Source organism: Mus pahari, chromosome 9 (assembly GCF_900095145.1).
Source record: "Mus pahari chromosome 9, PAHARI_EIJ_v1.1, whole genome shotgun sequence".
In the NCBI taxonomy this organism is placed as follows: domain Eukaryota; kingdom Metazoa; phylum Chordata; class Mammalia; order Rodentia; family Muridae; genus Mus; species Mus pahari.
In genome coordinates this window covers 85,746,847-85,767,766 of record NC_034598.1, presented here as the reverse complement: position 1 = coordinate 85,767,766, position 20,920 = coordinate 85,746,847, and the positions used below count along the sequence as shown (strand labels likewise).

General features: G+C 39.8%; 1 protein-coding gene across 3 annotated transcripts in view; it reads right to left on the bottom strand.

Annotated features, from left to right (window-relative positions):
• The window catches only part of Ano4 (anoctamin 4), a 289,902-nt gene that overhangs the window by 171,805 nt on the left and 97,177 nt on the right, over positions 1-20,920 (bottom strand). For all 3 annotated transcript variants that reach the window (XM_021204624.1, XM_021204627.1, XM_029542512.1), the window contains exon 2: positions 10,302-10,496. In XM_021204624.1, the coding sequence (XP_021060283.1) occupies positions 10,302-10,356 (55 nt within the window). In that variant the 5' untranslated portion in view covers positions 10,357-10,496. The remainder of the gene's footprint in view (positions 1-10,301; positions 10,497-20,920) is intronic.

Here is a 20,920-nt window from a genome sequence, read left to right as displayed (position 1 = left end):
GAAGGGTGCTGCTCACTGGCTTGCTTCCCATGGCTTACTCAGCCTGTTTTCATATAGAACCCAGGACATCAGTCCTGGGATGGCACACCCACAGTGGGCTTTCCTCCCCCCCCCCCGCACATCAGTGACTAATTATAAAAACTCCCTATAGTCTTGCCTATAACCCAATCTTATGGAGGCATTTTCTTAATTGAAGTTCCCGTCCTTCAGATGACTCCGGCTTGGGTTATGTTGGCATAAAGTACCCAGTATACTTAGCCACCTATAAAAAAAACCTGCAGGAAGAGGTGTCTCCCTGTTTATCATCCTCTACCCAACAAAGGGGAAGGTACATGGACAGTTGGACCTTCTTTACTAAATCTCAAATTAAATCACAGGATGGGAAAATGGTAAGATCACCTATGGGCTGGTCAAACAGTTCATTTCTGGATTTCTTTATAGGGCTAAATTTCTAATGGTCAATCTGTCTTTCAAATTTAAATTCGTTGGCTTGGCAAACAACTAGTTCTTGCTGTCAATAACCAAGAGCCCCTGAACTCATCCCTTGCATATCACTGTGAGTCAAATGATGTCTTGTTCAGTCTGTACTGCTTTAGTTCCAAGGAAGGTGTCTCCCAAATGAATACTTGTCAGTATACAGTAGGTGCTCTGAAATGTTTGTAACATCAAAGGCAGGATAAGCAAACAAAGTGTTCAGTCTACAGCATAAAAAGTCCCTAGAAATCTTTTGCCACTTCTCTTCACACTACATGACCAGTCTGCGTGGGTTTTTAGGGTCCACTTTGGGAACTGACATCACTTGCTGTGTAAAGAGCAGCTAAATGACTTAATAGGTCTCATGATGACTAAGATGTTCATGTGCTTCTAAGATGGATGACTCACCAGATATAAGAATCTCCATGTGGGAACTCTTCTGTAATTTCCCAATAGAAGCTATGATACACTGATGCAGGAATACTAAAATAAAGAGGACCCAACTGAAGTCCCATGCCACCTTGCCAGAACCTGAGCTTTAAAGATGTATTTTTTTAGAAGATTTTTTTATTTGATATTTTCTTTATTTACATTTCAAATGCTATCACGAAAGTTCCCCATACCCTCCCCCNCCCTCGCCAGTGCAGACTGGAGCCTAGGCGAACTGGAGCAAAGATGTCTCTCCGGCCAGCTCAGGCCCTGAGACTCCTCCCAGGCAGACACCCCTCCTTGGGCAGGAAAGGTGCCCGATGATTGGAGCCAGAAATGGGATCTTTCCCAGAAGCTGTGTCGCTTCTGCAGGCCACCCTCTCCTGGCAGTGCACCGGAGCAAAGATGGGTCTCCTACTAGCTCCAGCCTTGAGACCCCTCCCAGGCGGACACCCCTCCTTGGGCAGGAAAGGCACAGGTTGACTGGAGCCAGACACGGAGTCTGTCCCAGCAGCTGTGTCACCTCTGCAGGCCGCCCTCTCCCCGGCAGTACACTGGAGCAAAGATCTAAAGATGTATTTTTAAAAATAGGTTTCATGTTAAATTTTGCATAATAGAAAATTTTCAAGTCATTTGGTACTAAACGATTGGCTTTATTTATATTTTCAAGAGTCCATATATGCAGGCTTTAAGAACCTATGATTGAATGTTTGATGAATTTAGCAATGTATTTTTATAAGACAGAAACTTGGGAGTTGCTAAATTACACCTAGTTGGTATTACACTTTTAAGAACTACCTTAGTAAAATGTTTTTAATTATTATTATACTAATGTCAAGAGAGGTAATCAACTAAAGGGAAAAAAATGGCGATTCTACTCACCTTGGGTTAGATGATAACGGAATATTCTATTCAACTTTATGAACTGTATTCCTCAAAGAGACAATTATGAAATAAAATTGTTTCTATAGGAATAGTGGATGGATGGCAAAGAACAGTAATGTCAGTCTTTAAATAAGCCATGCCAAAACTAAGAAATATTTCAGTTGGAAAATAGGTCAAGGTGAGTGTTTAAACAGCTGAAAGATCACATGAAAGTAAAATCAGATTTAGTCTGTGTAACTGCAGAATGAAAACCTATATCTGGCAGGCAAAATCTAATTTAACAAAGAACAAATAACCATTTATTTAAAATGTACTCAAAAATAAGTCATAGGGTTGAGAGAAATGGTGGGTATGAAAAAGGAATTGAGAGTTGTCCTCGGTGGCAGAATCATAAATCCTAAAACAAGTGAGTCTGTAATAGGGCTTCTGATCACTATTAGGCAGGGGAGATAGGACTTCCATTCTGACTAGTTGGACCTCAAAAGACTTCTTGAAGGAAGAGAGACACAAATGACTTTGAAGTAGGAAAGTGTAACATAGAGCTTTACTGGGGTAAGAAGTACAAGAGATGGCAGATTAAAGCCCAACTGAGGAATTTTGTAAAACTTGCTTAAAGTTGAGAGGAGGTGTGTTAAAGGAGATACATCCAGGAAGGTGAGACTATAGAGGACCTGGAAATTAGTGTCCAAGACATTTCCTTCTAGCCCAGCGGTTCTCAATCTTCCTAACACTGTGATCCTGTAATCCAGTTCTTTATGTTGTAGTGACCCCACAACCATATAGCCATTGCTTTTTTTGCTACTTCATAACTGAAATTTTGCTACTGTTATGAGTTGTAGTATAAATATCTGAAATGCAGGAATATCTGATATGCAACCCCTGCCTGTGAAAGTGTCCTTTGACCCCCAAGGGGGTCACAACCCACAGGTTGAGAACTGCTGTTCCAGATGGTCATGAGAAATTTCAAGAAGACAAGAGGAGGACTGATATGGCCCCTCTTCAAAGCAAGGCTGCTGGGTGGGAAGTTAAATGAAGCCATTGCAGTTGGTAACACAATACCCAAATCCTTCAATTAGGTCTTGCAGAATTCTGTTGATTATCAATAAATCAATCCATTTTTTTCCTTAGAGGGCTCTATTCATCTGGCTCTCATTGAAACCCTATACTCCTAGAGGCTAGAGCTTCCCTCTGAAAACTTGGCAAATGGGAAGGAATAAACAGTGGGAGGTTAGCAAGGTTAGTTCACATGGCTCTTTTACATAGTGGCACTTCTGTTCCACAGCTCTGGAAATAGAAGATCGGGGCAAGGAGCACGTACCTTCCTAGATTCTCAAAAACATCTTCATACTTATTTCATTCCCTTCTCCCCAGATCCCTGATCCATTAATCTCATGTCATTATATTGAATCTTCCTTCATCTCACTTTTACCTGAGACTTTCCAGGTTGTATTTACTTACTGCTTCAGAGTCTTAACATGGCTTTTCACACTCTGAAACTTCTCAATTTTCAACTAGTTCAATGTTAAGTCAGTCCTCTGAGCACACAGAAATCTCGTTCTAGACTTTCCAGTGATACCCAACCCTGTGGATACTCAGTCCCTTACATAAAATGTACTGGATCTACATCTAGACTCTTCCTATATGTTTTAAATTATTTTTATTTATTTATTTATTTTTTGAGACAGGGTTTCTCTGTGTAGCCTGGCTGTCCTGGAACTCACTCTGTAGACCAGGCTGGCCTCAAACTCAGAAATTGACCTGCCTCTGCCTCTGCCTACCAAGTGCTGAGATTAAAGGCATGCACCACCACCGCCTGGCTTAAATGATCTTAAGATTATTTATAATACCTAACACAATGTAAACAACATGTAGTTGTCATGCTGAATTGCTTTGTGGTGTCCACCAAAAGACCTGTACATACTCAGTATAGACATAGTTTTTTTTTCCAAATATTTTAAATCCACCATTGGTTAAATTTATAGACACAGAACTCTGAATACAAGAGGCCAAGTTAATATGGGCAGATGTATAGTATAGACTGTAGGATGGTAGGAGATTCTTGTGACTTTCTTCCTTCCTCTCTTTCTTCCTTCCTTCTATTCTTTTCTCTTCCTGTCTCTCTTTCCTTCTTTCCTTCTCTCCCTCCCTCCTTCCTTCCTTCCTTCCTTCCTTCCTTCCTTCCTTCCTTCCTTCCTTCCTTCCTTCCTTCCTTCCTTCCTTTCTTGCATCCTCTCTCCATCCTTTCTTTCTTACTTTCTCTTTTTCTTTTTCTTTCTTTCTTAGGTTTTTTTTTTTTTTTTGAGACAGAGTTTCTCTTTGTAGTCCTGGCTATCCTAAGATTTGCTCTGTAGATCAGGCTGGCCTCAAACTCAGAGATCAGACTGCCTCTACCTCCTGAGTGCTGGTCCTTGTGAATTCTTCAATGATTTTATCCTCCGATCTATTACAGCCTCTCTTCTTCATGCTCTGGTGTAAGTCTTGCTGTTAGCAGTAATAGTACCACACTGTGCAGTATTCTGCCATGCAGCCCAGTCTCAGATAACCCTCTTTTAATATTCTATATCTTCTTCCTTAAACTTGCTCGTGCCCTCTGAGAACTCTGAATGGTAGATCCTACTAACTTTTCACCATTGTCACTCCCTGGATGTCTTTACTCCTCTTTTTACCTACCAAGGTAAACTCATTATACTTGGTTCTTCCATGTATTGTCAATGTCTTTCGTCTCTTTCCTACTGCCTTGGCAAAATCATAATCTTGGTCAAAGGACTCTCACCTGACTCCATCTACCCACTCCCATAGTTAAATAAGGTTAAAGAGAACTGCAGTCATGATATTTAGTCCTTCGTTGCATGGCTATGACTCTTACTGCCCTGTACTGTAGCTGGCAAGCATAATCCCCTGTTTGGAAAATTACCTTTCTCATTCCTCAGTTCCATTATCATTCTCGGTTATGATCTTGCTTCTTTATAGCAATGATAAAATTGACAGAGTGGGAACAGACCTTCACACCAGCTAAACTCCGAATCCCTCCTTCTTTCCTATTGTCTGTCATCGCAGACGACCCATTGTACAGAGCCCCTAACTCTGACAAAGTCTCCCTTCTTTTGACAGTCATCTGTTCTAGATGTGGGCTTTGGGAGAGAAACTCTCTCTTGCCTCATTCCTTTGATCATTTCCCAGGTTCCTTAAATTCTTTCATTCCAACAGTTCTCAAAAGTCTATTTTCAAAGCATCTAATTTGTATCCTCTCATTCTCTTTTAAACCCACTTCAACTGGGGTTTTATCACCAAATCTGCTCTTATCAAAATCCTCATTGACATCTCCTAAAAATCAATGGCCAATTCTCTGTCCTCATGTTGCTTGACTTTCAACATTTCACCAATATAATCACTCTTCTCTTCTTGATAATTAATTTCAAATTATTTTCCTCTATCAGAGTCACCTATTCTTTCCAGGCCTTCATTGTGGATGATTTATGTTCCTGAATGTTGATCTATAATGCTCAGTTCTTAGCTCCTAAAACTCCCCCCACCCCTTTCACCTACATTACCCTTCAGTATCCACAGAAGACTGGTTCTAAGAACTATGCCCAATTCAATTACATAAAAGGGCATAGTGCTTACACATAACCCGTTGTCTTGTATGCTTTAAATCAATTTTATGCTACTTTTAATACCTAATACAATGGGAATGTTATATGGTTAGTTGTTATGCTGTATCGTTGAGGGAATTATGATGATGAGAATGTGTTTAGGACAGGTATCTTTCTTTCTTTCTTTCTTTCTTTCTTTTCTTCTTCTTCTTCTTCTTCTTCTTCTTCTTCTTCTTCTTCTTCTTCTTCTTCTTCTTCTTCTTCTTCTTCTTTTTTTTTGGTTTTTCGAGACAGGGTTTTTCTGTGTAGCCCTGGCTGTCCTGGAACTCACTCTGTAGACCACGCTGGCCTCGAACTTAGAAATCCGCCTGCCTCTGCCTCCCGAGTGCTGGGATTAAAGGCATGCGCCACCACGCCCGGCCCTAGGACAGGTTTCTACACCTACATAATAATTTTGACCTATGTTTGGTTAAAAACCTGAGACTGAAATGAGAGAATCAAATGGAGGGTGGGGAAAGAGGGATGAGGGAGGCAAGAGAAAAAGAGACAGCTAAAACTAAGGGGCATTTGAGGGATTGTATGGGAACCTAATACAGTAGGAACTTCCTAAAATGCACACATATATGAGGGTAAACTAAACGAAATCATCAAATAATAGGGGAAGACAGACCCCAACTTTTATCTTTTTATATCTTTTGATATCAAATGAAGCTTCCAGTACCAGACTTGGTTACAGCTACTTAAGTTTTTAGCCAAAACTGCCAAAATAACACAGGCTGTTACCAAGACTATAGGTTGTTCTTCACAAAGAGATAACCCCATGTCTGAAGACAACTCCTACATGACTCAGTGAACTTGGAGATGTCAAGCTGGTGCCTATAGAAAGCCATCACTCCTATTTTCCAGTGTCCTTGGTTCAAAAGGTACTTTACAAATTATCAAGAGAAAAACAAAAAACATCAAGCCAGCCACAAACACTCTATTCACCATGGTGTTCTGCCAGCAAGATAACGCTAGGGCAATAGTGGCACAAAGTTTGTGGAAGTAACCAACCAATATCTGATTTGACTTAAGGCCCACTCCCCAAGATGAAACACATACCCAATACTGCTTGGGTGACCAAGAACCTAAGACTAGATAGCCTAGGGACTTAGGGTAAAACCAAATACTACCAGTCTAAAGAAGAAAACAGGAAAGACTAATGTAGTGATAAACTGACTCCTACTGACATTCTGCTATAATCATAGATCAGTGCCTTGTTCAGTTATCATTAGAGAAGCTTCCTCCTGCAGCTAATGGGAACAAATGCAGACACTCAAAACTGGACATTATGCAGAGAGTGAGAGATTTGGAACACTCAACCCTAAATGGAATGTCTCCATTAAATCCTTCCCCTCAGAGCTCAGGGACCCCCATGGAAGAGGAGGCAAAGAGAGCTTAAGAGCCAGTGGGGATGGAGGAACCAAGAAAACAAGGCCTTCTGTATCAACATGGGCAAAGCTCATATGAACTCACAGAGACTGAGGCAACATGCACAGCATGTGCATGGCTCTGTACTATGTCCTAGGCATATATAGTATGGCTTCTAGTTTAGTGTCTTTATGGGACTTCTGAGTGTGCAAATGAGTGAGTCTCTGATTCTTGGGCTCTTTTTCTTCTGTTGGATTGTTTGGTCTAACTTTGATGTGATGGGCTTTGTTTTATTTTTGTTGTTGTTGTTGATATTTTTAAATAAATAAATAACTGACTGACTGACTGGCTGACTGACTGACTGACTGAATGAATGATTGAAAACCTAGTCATTTATACTTCCTCAGAGAGGGAAAGTCGGTTTTTTTTTCTAGCGGAATGACAGTGGATTTGTCAGACATTCCAGGGCAGTCTCATGTTCAGAAGTTCTTGAGCAAAATATCATAGACTCCACAATGTGTGTGGCGGGGGAGGGGAGGGAAAGGGGTTTTCTTTTATTTTGGGGGGAGGATGATTTTAATTTGTTTTCTTTGTATGGGGATATTTTATTGTTTTATTAGATTTTTGTTTGTTTTAGGAAAAAAACCTTAAAGTTGTATGGGTGGGGAGGAGAAGGACTTGAGGGAGGGATAGAATATGATCAAATATATTTAAATTTAAAATTGTTAAAATGAGTTAAATAATTTTATATAATAAGTTTAAAAAATATATTTATATTATTTTATAATAATCATAATACTTTATTATTATATAAGTATTAAAACAGTTTTATTATTTTATTAATTGCATTTTTATATAAAATATAAATAAAGATATATAAACATATAAATGTAGTAAATAAAATAATTTTAAATAATAAAAAAGAAAACCAGAACAAGACAAACAAACAAAAACCCAAGAGTGTGGAGCTTGTTGATGTAGATGTCCAGTTGCATTTCTTTCTTGCTCATCTCTTTCTATATGCTGTCTTTAAATTCAACATTTATACTAGCAAATATAAATTTTAATCTCATTCCAGATTAAACTCCAGAGATATTTCTTTTCCCATATAAAAGGTCTCACTGGTTCTAATGCTATCTCATCTATAATTAAAACCCAATACCATCCTCATCCTTTTCCTTAGGCAGAGGAAAGCTGATGCCTCCCCCATTTCAGTTGATGCTCTGCTACTGCGCTCTAGCCCACGTCTTCAGAGTCCTTGTCAGTTCTGGGTTCTCTCTTATTGCACATCCTATCCATCGGGAAAATCTCTTGACCCACTTGAGAATACAACAGAAATTCACTCTTGGAGCTACTGTCACCGTTCCCATGAGAATGTCAGGAAAGGGGACCCCTATGATCAGAAACTGAGGTGTTCTTTATGGTTTTATAACAAGGACACAGTGGAAGAGCAATCAAGAGGAAAGAGGAGCTCCTAAAGATTGAGAAGCTAGGACCACATGAGACATACTCAATTGTCATGGAAGCCTTGGGGGATTCATGGCTGAGGAATGTGTGTGGCCCAGGGCAGAAGAGTGGGCCAGGCATCTACTGCACTGTGACAAAGGGAGGCTGGCCACAAAGAACAGTCACAAAGAAAGGGGCTGGAAATTGGATGGGATTAGCTAAATAATGTCTAGGAACTGTGAAATCAGAGCCAGAGAGGTGCAGGTATTTTTTTTTCCCAGAACAGAAGAAAGAAAAGTTGTCAAAAGGATGAAAAGGAGGTGTCAAGTAGAGGTGATGAGAAATGAGGAAGCATGAGCGTTAGCCCATGCTGGAGAGAACATCTAGCAGGGTATGAGGGATGGAGAGAGGAGGGAGGAATGTGTCCTCAAGAAAGAAGAGGTGGCCAAGGCTAAAGGACATAGGCACACGATCAAAGACATTGGGCTTGTGGGATGACCCTTGTCCTCTGCAAACAGAAGAAGAAGGAGGAGGAGGAGGAGGGGGAGGGAAAGGGGGAGGAGGGGGAGGAGAGGAAGAGGGGGAAAAGGGGGAAGAAGAGGGAGAAAAGGAGAAGACAGAAGACAAAGGGATTCTTGTCAATCATGGTCAGAGACCTGGGGCTTTCTTGGAGAGTTTAAGAAACAAAGCCCCTTAAGATGAAAGGATGGACTATCCAGAGAGTACCCCATTCGGGAGTCCATCCCATCATCAGCCACCAAACCTAGATACTAATGCTCATGCCAGCAAGATACTGGTGAAGGGACCCTGATATTGAGGCCTCTTGTGAGGCTATGCCAGTGCCTGGTAAACACCGAAATGGATGCTCACAGCCAGCTACTGGATGGAACACAGGGTCCCCAATGGAGGAACTAGAGAAAGTACCCAAGTACCTGAAGGGGGCTGCAACCCTGTAGGTGGAACAACAACAGGAACTAACCAGTACCCCTGGGGCTCGTGTTTCTAGCTGCATATGTAGCAGAAGATGNCCTAATCGGCCATCAGTGGGAATAGAGGCTCCTTGGTCTTCCAAACTCTATATGACCTAGCACAAGGCAAGGCCTGGGCCAAGTAGTGGGAGTGGGTGGGTAGGGGAACAGAGGTGGGGGGAGGGGTATGGGAAACTTTCGGGATAGCATTTGAAATGTAAATAAAGAAAATAATAATAAAAAATAAATAAATAAATAAAAAAGAAACAAAGCCCTTGGTTCAGAGGGTGAGGATGTTATGACTTGACAACAGCTGGGGGCTTGGCTTCCTGAAGGCTGGCCACCATCTATAGGACAGTATAAAGAAGAACCAGAATTTGGTGAAACCTATTCTAAGTGAATTCTGAATCATCTTCCAACTCAGTGTTTCTATAGAGTCACCTAACCAGAACATTGTCTTGTTCACTGGTATTTCCAGAACAATGTCTAGTATACAGCAAGAACTCGAAACATAGCTGTTGAGTTAGCACACAAATGAACACTTAAATGAGCCTCTTTCCAAACAAGCACATAAAACCTTTTAGTTGGAACCACAGGTTTTAATGTAGAATCAGCTTAACAAATTTAGGAGATTGCAAATACTTTATAAAAACCTTGAATTTTAATATAATGTTTCACTCAGGGTGATACGAGCTAATCCAAATAACTCAATTCAGAATGGACATTTTGAAACAAAATATTTCCTGAGTTCTCTTAGAACAAATTATCAGGAAAATGGCTAACTCTGTTCGATTGTCCAAGAGGGTTTTCTGAAGTGAGAAAAGAGTTTATCATTCTGGTTTATGTTTAGATTTTTGCCACTATAGGTGGAAGGTCCTTAACCTTCTGTCATGTTCACCCCCACAACCCCTCAGATGCCTCTGCTTACTGGTCCTGAGGACATTTGCCACTGATTATAAAGAGAAGAGAAAAAGAATAAGACTTCTTTTTAAAAACATAAGCTAACTGGAGACAGAGCACACTGTACCTGCAGGACAATGTAGGTGCATGAGGTTGCTGATGAAATGGGTCCCTGTTGAACCTGCCCATTCATTACCTGCGTGGAAAACTTTATTTTTTCCATTAGTGATTCCAGAAGAGCTGGCCTCCATTTTTATTGACCGTCTGCCTGGCGGGAGTGAGGAATGCCTGACCACAGGCAGGTGACGACGTGACCCTGGGCGGCTTGCCACACTTCGCCGTTGATGGATTTGCAAGCGCTTTTCAGCCCCATGAATAGATAAACTTAAACCTGCAATGAAAAAAAAAAATTACACCGTTAACTGAAGTGGTCAACTTGAGACTGGCTAAAACACAAATTTATATCCCTGGCATGGATTCCAGAGAACATCAGCAACCATTCCTAAGGTTTGTGGGTCATGTTAGAATCATAATTTTTCACATTATTTTCTGGGCAGTGATTCATTCAGAAGCGGGCATCCTCAGTTATGATGACAAGAATCCTACAAACGGGAATTATATAGTCATATATTAAACATAACCAGATTCTTTCTAAATTCCTGGGATCATATGTGTGTTTCTCATGGAGCTTTGGGCTTTAGAAACTGCTGCTGGGTATCTGGAGTATCAGTAACAATTAAAGAACATTTTTCATGGGACTCACGGAGGGGCCAGAATTGGTGATTGAATAGCCTAGAAAACCAAGAATTCCAGTTCCAAAATTGGTTTTTAAAAACACTCATTGGTCACCAGTGGAGTTGGCTAAAATATTGCTATTATTCAGAAAACTAACAGGGAAAGAAAGCAAACACTTATCCTGTCTTTCCTATACTAGCACATTTCAAGGTAGCCAAATAGTTGATGAGAGAAAGCTCTTTGTGAGAGAATGGCCAAATAGTCACGCAGTACAGGTTTGTGTTTCTACAGCATTAAGTGCCTCATGCTGGCAGTGCTGGCCAGACAATCTATGGATTAAACTTGTGCAATTTGCTCTGGGCTTCTATACCTATACCTCCTTATAAATTGCTTAGCTTGAGTTTGTGCCTAAGATCTGGTTTCTAAACCCATGATACTGTGAGTCTGAGTATTGGTCTTTGAAGTATCACTCAAGTTAGGACTGCCATGCTAGCTGAACCCTTGAGAGATGGCTTGGCAGGTTTGCTGTGTCAATGAATACCGCGCTGAGACACCTAAGAACACAGACACGTGTGAACCTTCCTATCCCTTATGTGTGTCTCTATGGCTATAACTGGCATACTATCACTCTTCCTCTCCACTGTCTTCTATCATATCACTCTGGGTTCTACATTTTCACAGAGTGCATCCTGAGTGTCTCTAGACTCAGAAGACTCCAGCAGAATCTGGACCAATTTTTAGTTGACAGGGGAAGCAACGGGAGGGAGAGATTTTCAGTCAACATTAGATAGTGCACACAGGTTCAGGTTGAAATTATTAGACAAACCACTCTCTACTTAATTTACTTTTTATGGCGGCTATTGGGCTAAAGGGAACAGGATTGTGGCTCAAGGTGGTGCTCCTAGATGTTACATAAGATCCCTTGAAGAAGCATAAAGTGACATAAATGGGAATAAAAATTACAACGTAGAAAGAGGTGGCATAGGTACTTGAAACTATTGAATCCGGTGCTTTAAAAATATAATAACTTAGATCGTGGGGAGATTGTTAAAAATAAATGCTCTCTGAGTAGTTTCAATAGAGCATAGTTCTGAGAAAGGGAAATGTGTCATGGTGGAATTTTGGAAGAGTTCCCAAAGCTGAAACAAACCCATCAAAATCCTCCTCCCCAGTAGGAGTCCTCAGAGGAGCAGAGCAAGAGGTTGGCACATGAAATCTCTCCTTGTACAAGGGCCAATGGATGCAAGAGAGGTGCAAGTAAACATCTAGTTGGAGAAGAACAAATGCACTGCAAACATTTGAAGATGCTGGTGAGTGTAAAAGATCATGATGTTATATCTTCAGAGATGAATTAATCATCACTTAAGAAATCACATCATCTAATTGGCTTCTAATTACTTTAGAAAAAAAGACAGCATCAGGTATGCTTCTAGACATTATCATCCCATTAATGCTTCACCACAAATGTAAAACATACACATATACACACATAGACACATACACATACATACATACACACACATACACACATGTATACACACACATACAAATGTCGGGGGAAATGTTGATTCCTTAATTGATTCTTGATTGTGTCAATAAAGGAGGTGGAAGCCAATTGCTGGGTGAAGGGGAAAAGGTGGGTCTTCCAGGTCCCAGGAGGAAAAGAAGGGACACAGGAGAAAGGTTCAGGCCACACTTTGGAGCAAGGAGGAAGCTGTAGACATGTAGGTCTTGGGGCTCATAGAGTTTGTAGCCTCCACCATGAGCAGGGGTCAAGGAAGATGGAGGGAACTAGTTGATAAGATTAGGGCAGGAAATTCTTTGCCCAGCCGTTGAGTTATCGGCCTAGTTTTAAAAGAATAAAACTGTCTAGTGGTTTCCATCCACAGAGCTAAGGTGGTCAGGGAGAGAAATAGAGTAGTTGTTGGAGGTTTGGAGAGGCTAGTGGTGAGGGGCTTGGGGAGTGGTCACAGTTCCCAAGGGGAAAACAGCCAACTGACCTTGGAGCTGCATGAGACCCACAATGTGATCTTAGAGCTATGCCAAGAGCACGGCCCCAGGCAAAGTTGCAAGCATGCGTCTAGAATTGCACACAACATACAAATATATATACAAATATGCATACATATACACACAGAAAGGCACAAACACACATGCACAATACACAATACACAATACACAATGCACAATACACATATACATACACATGCATCCATACATCCACTCCCCATCTCCCTACACACACACACACACACACACACACACACACACACACACACACACACTCAGGAATCTATATTTTACAGATAGGAAAGCTGAGGCTCTTGAACTTACTTGTCCAACGTCACAGAGAGTGTGGTTCTGTTCTTTTAAATTGTGCCATGTAAAAGGATAAACTGAACACCAATATAGACTGCTTTAAGCATGCAGTGGTCCTGAGAACTTGAGGTCTATTTTGGTAGAGGCCAAAACAATAACAACAACAACAACAACAACAAAAACAAAACCATAAAATTCTGATCCCCTTTTGAGTCAAGGTTTTCTAGAGTCCTCTGATGATTTTCTTCCCCTGACCCATGCCACCATCATGCTAAAATGGCCTCCTTGTTGTTGACTACAAATAACCTTCATGGTGAGAACCAGCGGGTCCTGTCTCTTCCCCCTTGAAGCCTTTCAATTCCTCTCATCACACCAGTGAGCCTTTTAACATACAACACCCTTAAGCTCTGGTTCATCTTCTGGACCACCAGCCCCTCATTTCTCCAAGTACATCACATATCTACTAGCAAGAAGCCTGTTTTTCACTTGTTTGAGTCTTTTCTTGGCTAGGAACAAAGTACTTTCCATATAACAGATGAAGGATGATGGTTCCCTCTTTCCAGCCCATTTTCTTCTGTATGTTGCTCTCTACATGATACAATCTTTTGGTCCCAGATGACATACAGAATCAAGAGCCAATTAATGGAATGACTAATTTCTGACTAAGCACTTTCTGCTTCATTATACCACCACAATCCTTCCTGTGCTACTGTGACCTACAACTTAGCTGTCTACCTCAGCTTCAACAGAAGCCTTCCTTTTCCCATTAAATGGGAAGGTAAGGTCCACAGTATGCAACTTTTCTCTTCTCTCTCCTGCCTTTCAAATATAAAACTGTTTTTACAAAAATACTTCTACCTCAGAGCTATCATGTAGCTTGATAAAGGACCCAAAGCCAGAACTCCTAGAAACATCTTAGAGTTGAATTGAAGAGAAATACAATAGAAGTTCAAATACAGGTGCTCGAATCAGAATTTGGGCTCAAATCCTAGTCACATTTACCTAGGGCAAGTGATTTACAACTTTGTTTTGTGTTGTTGTTGTTGTTGTTGTTGTTGTTTGCTTAAAATTATTTACTTCCCAGCCGAGAAGTAGGGTTGAGCATAAGGTTGCTATGATATTGAGTCAATGCCTAGAAGTAGTGGCAGATACACAGTAGGTTCTCAGTTTTGGCTAGCCATCTCCATTTGTCTTACCAACGGCTTCTACCTAATCTTAGTTCTGGTTTCTCAGCTCCAGCATCTTGCCTATGCTTAAATGTCTTTAAGTTCTTGCTTTGACTTCTATGTCATTTAAATGTTTTTGGCTACCTCTTATTTTTTATTTTTTATTAAGAGCTGAGGACCCAGGGCCTTGTGCTTGCTAGGCAAGTGCTCTATGACTGAGCTAAATCCCCAACCCCTACCTCTCACTTTTTAAATCTTCACTCTCCATTCTATTTCCAGAGGTAGGAGTGCTCAGTTTCTAAAGTGCTGGAGCCAGTCACCACAGTACCAGCAATCTAAAATAATCGTTGCTTAATGTCTCATAGTTCTTGAAGCCTTAAGTCTGAAATCAAGGTGTTGGCAGGGGCGTATTTGTTCTCAAAGTTTTGGAGGAGAATAGATTCCCTGCCTCCTTCAGCTTCTTGCCATGCTGGTATTTCAGTGATCCTGGCTCTGTGGCCCTATCTCTCCAATCTTTCATCTCTGGGGCCACATAGCCTTTTACAGTTGTCTAGTTTACCTCCTCTTAGAAGATATTTGTGATAATGCTTACATGATTTTCATAATCTCCCACCTTGAAACCTGTACTATAATTCCATGTGCAAAGATTCTTTCCAAAGAATAGTTACAAATCCAAGAATGTTGCTTCAAGCATGGATTTATTAGCCTACCATACTGGTCATGTCTCATGGTCTGCCTTGGGGTTCTCATCTCTCTATATCCCTGGGAATGTTTGAGGTGCCCAACTGACCTGTTGTACCCCATGTCTCTGTACCTCTGTGTGTACAGATCCTACAGTCTCCCTGCTTTGTCTGGCTCCTGAACTTCAAGCTTCCATTTGCTCTTTGATCTGTATATAAAAGGGCTACTGATAATTTTTGAGTTAGTCTTGTACCCAGCCATATTACTGAAAGTATTTATCAGCTGTAGATGTTCTCTGGTAGAATTTTTGGGATATCTTATGTATAGTATCATAGCATCTGAACATAATGATACTTTGACTTCTTCCTTTCCAGTTCATATCCCTTTGGTCCCTTTCAGTTGTCTTATTGCTCCAGCTAGAACTTCAAGAACTATACTGCAGAACTCTACGCAGAGTAGATAGCTTTGCCTTTTTTCTGAATTGCTTTGAATTTCTCTCCATTTTACTTGATGTTAACTATAGGCTAAATATAATTGCCTTTATTATGTTTAGATATGTCCCTTGTATCCATAATCTCTCCAAGAGTTATCATGAAGGAATGTTGGAGTTTGTCAAAGTTCTTGTCAAAGTTTTTGTTTTTGTTTTGTTTTTGGCTTTTAACACTTTTCTTTTAGTTTGTTTCTATGGTGGATTATATTCTGCATATCTGGAATCAAGGATACTTGATCATGGTGGATGACCTTTTTGATGTGTTCTTAGAATCTGTTTATGCATATTTTATTGAGTATTTTTGCACCAGTGTTTATAAGGGGAATGGGTCTCTAATTCGTGCTCTTTGTTGAATCTTTGTGTAGTTTGGGTATCAGGGTGATTGAAGCTTCATAAAATGAATTTGGCAATATTTCTTCTTGTGCTTCTATTTTATGGGATAATTTGAGGCGTGTTGGTATTAGTTCTTCCTTGGAAGTATGGTAGGATTCTGCTCTAAAACTGTCTGGCCCTGGGTTTTTCTTGGTTGGGAGACTTTTAATGACTGCTTCTATTTCTGTAGGGATTATACATCTATAAAGTTGTCTATCTGTTCTTGGTTTAACTTTGGTAAGTTGTATCTATTCAATTACTGACACCCCCCCCCATGCAGCTACAGATACACAGTAAGTATTTTATATATTGGTTTAAAAGGGTGAGGGCTCAGATTTTCTTTGAGGTCCCCATATCCTTTTATTACTTAAACAAAGAAGACTAAACCGTATGGGTTTTTTCCCCCTCCATAAAATGAAATTCATAAGAGATCGCTCCTCCTGGCCCCTCTCCAGGGGGCATTATTCCTGGCTGTGCTTCAGATGGGGAGGGTGTCCGAGAGAATGATTCGCTTTCATCTAAATGTCAGTACGGTGATTCAGAAAATCTGTGTGCCATAGGAACACCTGTAGTTCTGTCAATGTTTTACAACATGCAGCAGTAGCAACTGTGTGTCACATCACCCTCAGTGTCCTTTCCTAGGTAAATTACTGTTCAAGACACAGAATTCTGATTTGAATGTCACAACCCAAGCACAAACACAGGATTTACTTAGTCCCAATTAAAAAGATAACAATCTGCAAAGTAGGGCTATTTATTTTTAGGTTTCTCCTTAGCTACAAAGCAGAACATAAGCACAGCAGATCCCAAACAGTGATCAAAGTGAGGTGAAAATATTTTTGTTTCCTCTCAGGCTTGGGTTAAGGTTCATGAATTTTGAGGAGCTTTGGTAACAACCTTTTTTTTTTTTTTTTTTTTTTTTTTTTTTGGCTCAAAGAACACTTTGTGAAAGATTTATAAAGTAGGCTGAGGCTCTCCTGTGATGTTTGGGAGGAAAAAGGTCAAGCACAGAGGGGTATACTCAGAAAAGAGAACAACTTGGGTGAGGTTAGTTTAGGCATGTCCCATGAAAGGGCACAGAATTAGTGCCCCTTCCATGAAGTGACCTCAGGTGGACCTAGGACAAACACATTCCAAGGAGTTTTGAGCAGTCAGAATTGGTGCTTAACTAAAGTGGAGACCTTCTAGGGAAGGTCTGTAATGGAAACCACTAGGTTCCCCTAGAGATCAGAAAAGTGGGTGTTCCTTGGGTGGGAGGATTAGCGGCAATGGTGTCAACCTCTAACACAACAGGTTCTTGGGCATGCCTCTTCTTGTTTTCTTTATTTTCTCCCTGTATTTCAGGACTTTTTTTTTTTTTTTTGACAAATTGGTATCAGCATGTTACACAAATCTGCCAGTACCAGCATCTCAAAACCAGGAGGAACTTCTTAACAAGATGTAGTCATTTGTCATTTTGTGGACGGTTATATGTCTAACTATACATGAACGTGGCATTCGAGCACTTTGGAAGAAGACCAAAATTTCTAAGGGGTGGATATATGTATTATAGTCAGACTTAACATTTGGCTCAATGCCAGCATGAGGAAGCTATTGAATGAGCCTGGATTAGAGCCTTGGTGAATGCTGAACCTGTATTCCTGGGATTCAAATAAAGTACTACAGATGGGTTACTGGTGTTTTCTCTTTCAAATCTACCTTCAAAATCTCTGTAATATTTTTATAAGTTCTTCCAGATAGATGATGGGAAGCTCCTTTGTTTCCCCCTGCTTCAGAATTCTACCAGAAGGACTTCATTTCAGGAAAATGTGGTGCCAGAGTGGATCATTGTCCCTAGCCCCTGACTTCACTCTGACATATTGTCACTTATGAGCACTTCATGGTAAAGAGAAAAAGTAGAGTCCTCCTTGGTTTGGGACTTGCCATTATGATTTGCTTTGTCCAGGTAGATAGCTGAGGATATGATAGAAAGCTGAGATATAAAATATGCTTCTATGGTTTGGCCTTAGCCTCTTATGCTTTTAATATCACTATGAAAAACACATTTATTAGGCAGTCGTCAGTCCTAGGATGAAACACACAGAATACACTTGGCTTGACCTCAGACACTAGCCAAGCTCCAGCAAGCAAGGACTGGTCTGTGTAGTCACTTGCAAGTCTAAAAGTCCAAATATTCTGGGTGTCAACCACTGGGGGGTGGGGTAGGTGACATATAGCGAAGACTGGCTGAATATGGCTGGCTAAAGTGCTCACAAAGGGAGAAACAAAAGAATACTGATGGTTATAGTTTACTCATGAATGATGACTTAAAAATAAGCACTCCCTTTTCTCCCTCAAGTATTATCTAGGACCCTATCTTAGAAGCTCTAAATCAACACACACACACACACACACACACACACACACACACACACACACACACACACACACATACCACATTGCCTCTGCCTCCTTTTCTGCCAGTCATCCCTCACTGTCCTACAAACATACATCCCTTCCTTGTGTCCTATTATCACATGGTACATATCCACCTATATTAAAGTTTATCTGCGACATGATTATCTACCTCTCTCTCCTCTGAACTCAGTGCTCAGCTATGTCTTATCTAATACATGTGTTCTTAATGCCCGATTCTCCCTTTCTGGTGCTGTTTTAAAGGCTATGGAGCCTGGGACAAGTGAGGCATGGCTGACAAGAGCTAGTTCTTGGAAGATTCTGTCCTTGCTTCTGACCTGTACTCAGTTTCCTGTCTGTAACCTAGTGAAGGAGCAGGCGCTTCACACTCCTGCTGCTGGGTGTGCAGCTGTTCTACCTTACTTCCTCTCCACAAAGAACTGACATCCTCTGAGCAGTCAATCAGAATAGTCCTTCTCTCTCTAAAGTATCTTGATTACAGGTCATGTGTCTTAATCACAGGGGCACAAGTCTACTCAGTTAAATGTAGACTCCTCTCAACAGGAGTAAGAGGAAGGGCATTACAAGAGCAGAATAGAGTAACTAACTACTACAAGTCCTCTTATATTGCATACCTTTATTTGGCTGGTTTTTAAGGATGAGGTTTGCCTAATCCCTAAAAGGGTAGTTGAGATATATGTCATATGTTTATATATATATATATATATATATATATATATATATATATATATATATGCTATGTATATATCATATATACAATATATGATATATACAATATATTTATATTATATACAATATATTATATATTATATATCACATATAATATATACTATATATATATATATTATATATATAAATATCTTACAAAGAGTTATTTGAAACTCTTTTTAAAATGATTCTATACATAGTCTAAAAGTTCAAATCAGTATGTAGAATAGAGAGCTGCCATATCTACTGTGTTATTTTTTTATATTAGCCAACAAATGGACTTAGTCCAAATGTCCATAAACAAAAGAATGATTTGAACAATGTGTGTGTGTGTGTGTGTGTGTGTGTGTGTGTGTGTGTGTGTGTGTGCATGCATGGTATTTGGCTATTAAAGGGAAGAAAATTCTTGCTGGCAAGATATGTATCAACATGAATTGTAATTCATTGCCAGTGGGAATACATGTTACAGTAACTTTGGAAGACACTGTATCGGATTCTCACAAAACTAAACATAATCTTTTCACACGACCAGCAATCATGCTCCTCTGTATTTAATCAAATAGTTGAAAAGATATACACACAAAATCTCAGAGATGAGTTTACAACAGCTTGACTCCAAGTTGTAAACCCTGGAAGGAACCAAGGTAGTCTTCAGTTGGAAAGTGGCTATAAAAACCTACAGTATACCATATTGCAATACAATATTATTCAATGCTTTAAAAAAAATCAACTATCAACCCATGAAAAGAGATGCAGGTGCCAGAAAAATCTGCACATTACATCATTTTAGCCCCAATGATATTCTGGAAAATAAAAATTATCTACATGGTAAACAGATGAGCAGCTGCCAGTGGTGTAGAGAAAGACAAATGAGCAGAACACAAGGCAATGATAGGACAGGGAACCTCCTGTATAATACCACCATGGTGGACATAGGTTATTATAGATTCATACAAATCCATAGAATGTGCAATGCCACGCGTGAGCCTTATATGTGGTACAGGTATGAATGAATGAAGTTCCCATGTAGTTTCATCAGTGTGATAAACTCTAGACAACATTCACTCAATCTTGCTGAGAACCCAAAACTGCCCTAAAACCCAGTTTATTTTTTAAACATTGCTAACTGTTGGTGAGGAAACACAAGGGCTTCCCAGATACTGTTACCTCACAACTGGCAATTAGACAATTAAATAAAAATGCAAGAATTTCATGCTAAGTAGGAATGTTTCCATCTACAAATATTAATTCTAGTTAATTTCTAATTAACACTAAGTGTTATTTCCTGCTACTTGAAAATAGAATTCTAGCTCTTCTAAGATATATTATCTCAAAAAATTTCAGACATACTAAGATTTATGTATAAATATGTTTCATTAAAAAGTACTTATAGCATTAATATAATAAAGCTATATTGATTATTCTAATCACTACGATATCTGAATACATGGGATCTTAAGAGTCTGTCCTGTTCATTTGTTAATGTTTCATTATCTGCTCTCAATGCTCTGGGCTTCTCACTTTGTCTTACTCTATAGGAGTTAATTCATGCTATCTTTACATTCACATTTGGGGCTGCATCAAGGATAGACAGAGATTTCTTGTAACCTCATGGACGTTACAGAAATTTCCCTGTGTTCTATGGACTGAGGATAATACCTCTTTCTCCAAAACATTACTGATTGAAACTATATATGCAGATATCATAACTGTAGCAACCACTCTAATTATAATGGTGTTATCCATAATTATACTACTGAATAGGTAAACATGTTTTAGTACACTTATAGGTTTAATGCTATGTAGCAAACATTGGTTAAAAATAAACACTTAAGACAGGAAAATTTACAAATTCTTTCAATCTTTTATTCATTTAATTTGGTGCATCCTAGTTGACTGCCTTTCTCATATGGACATTGATTTGTCACT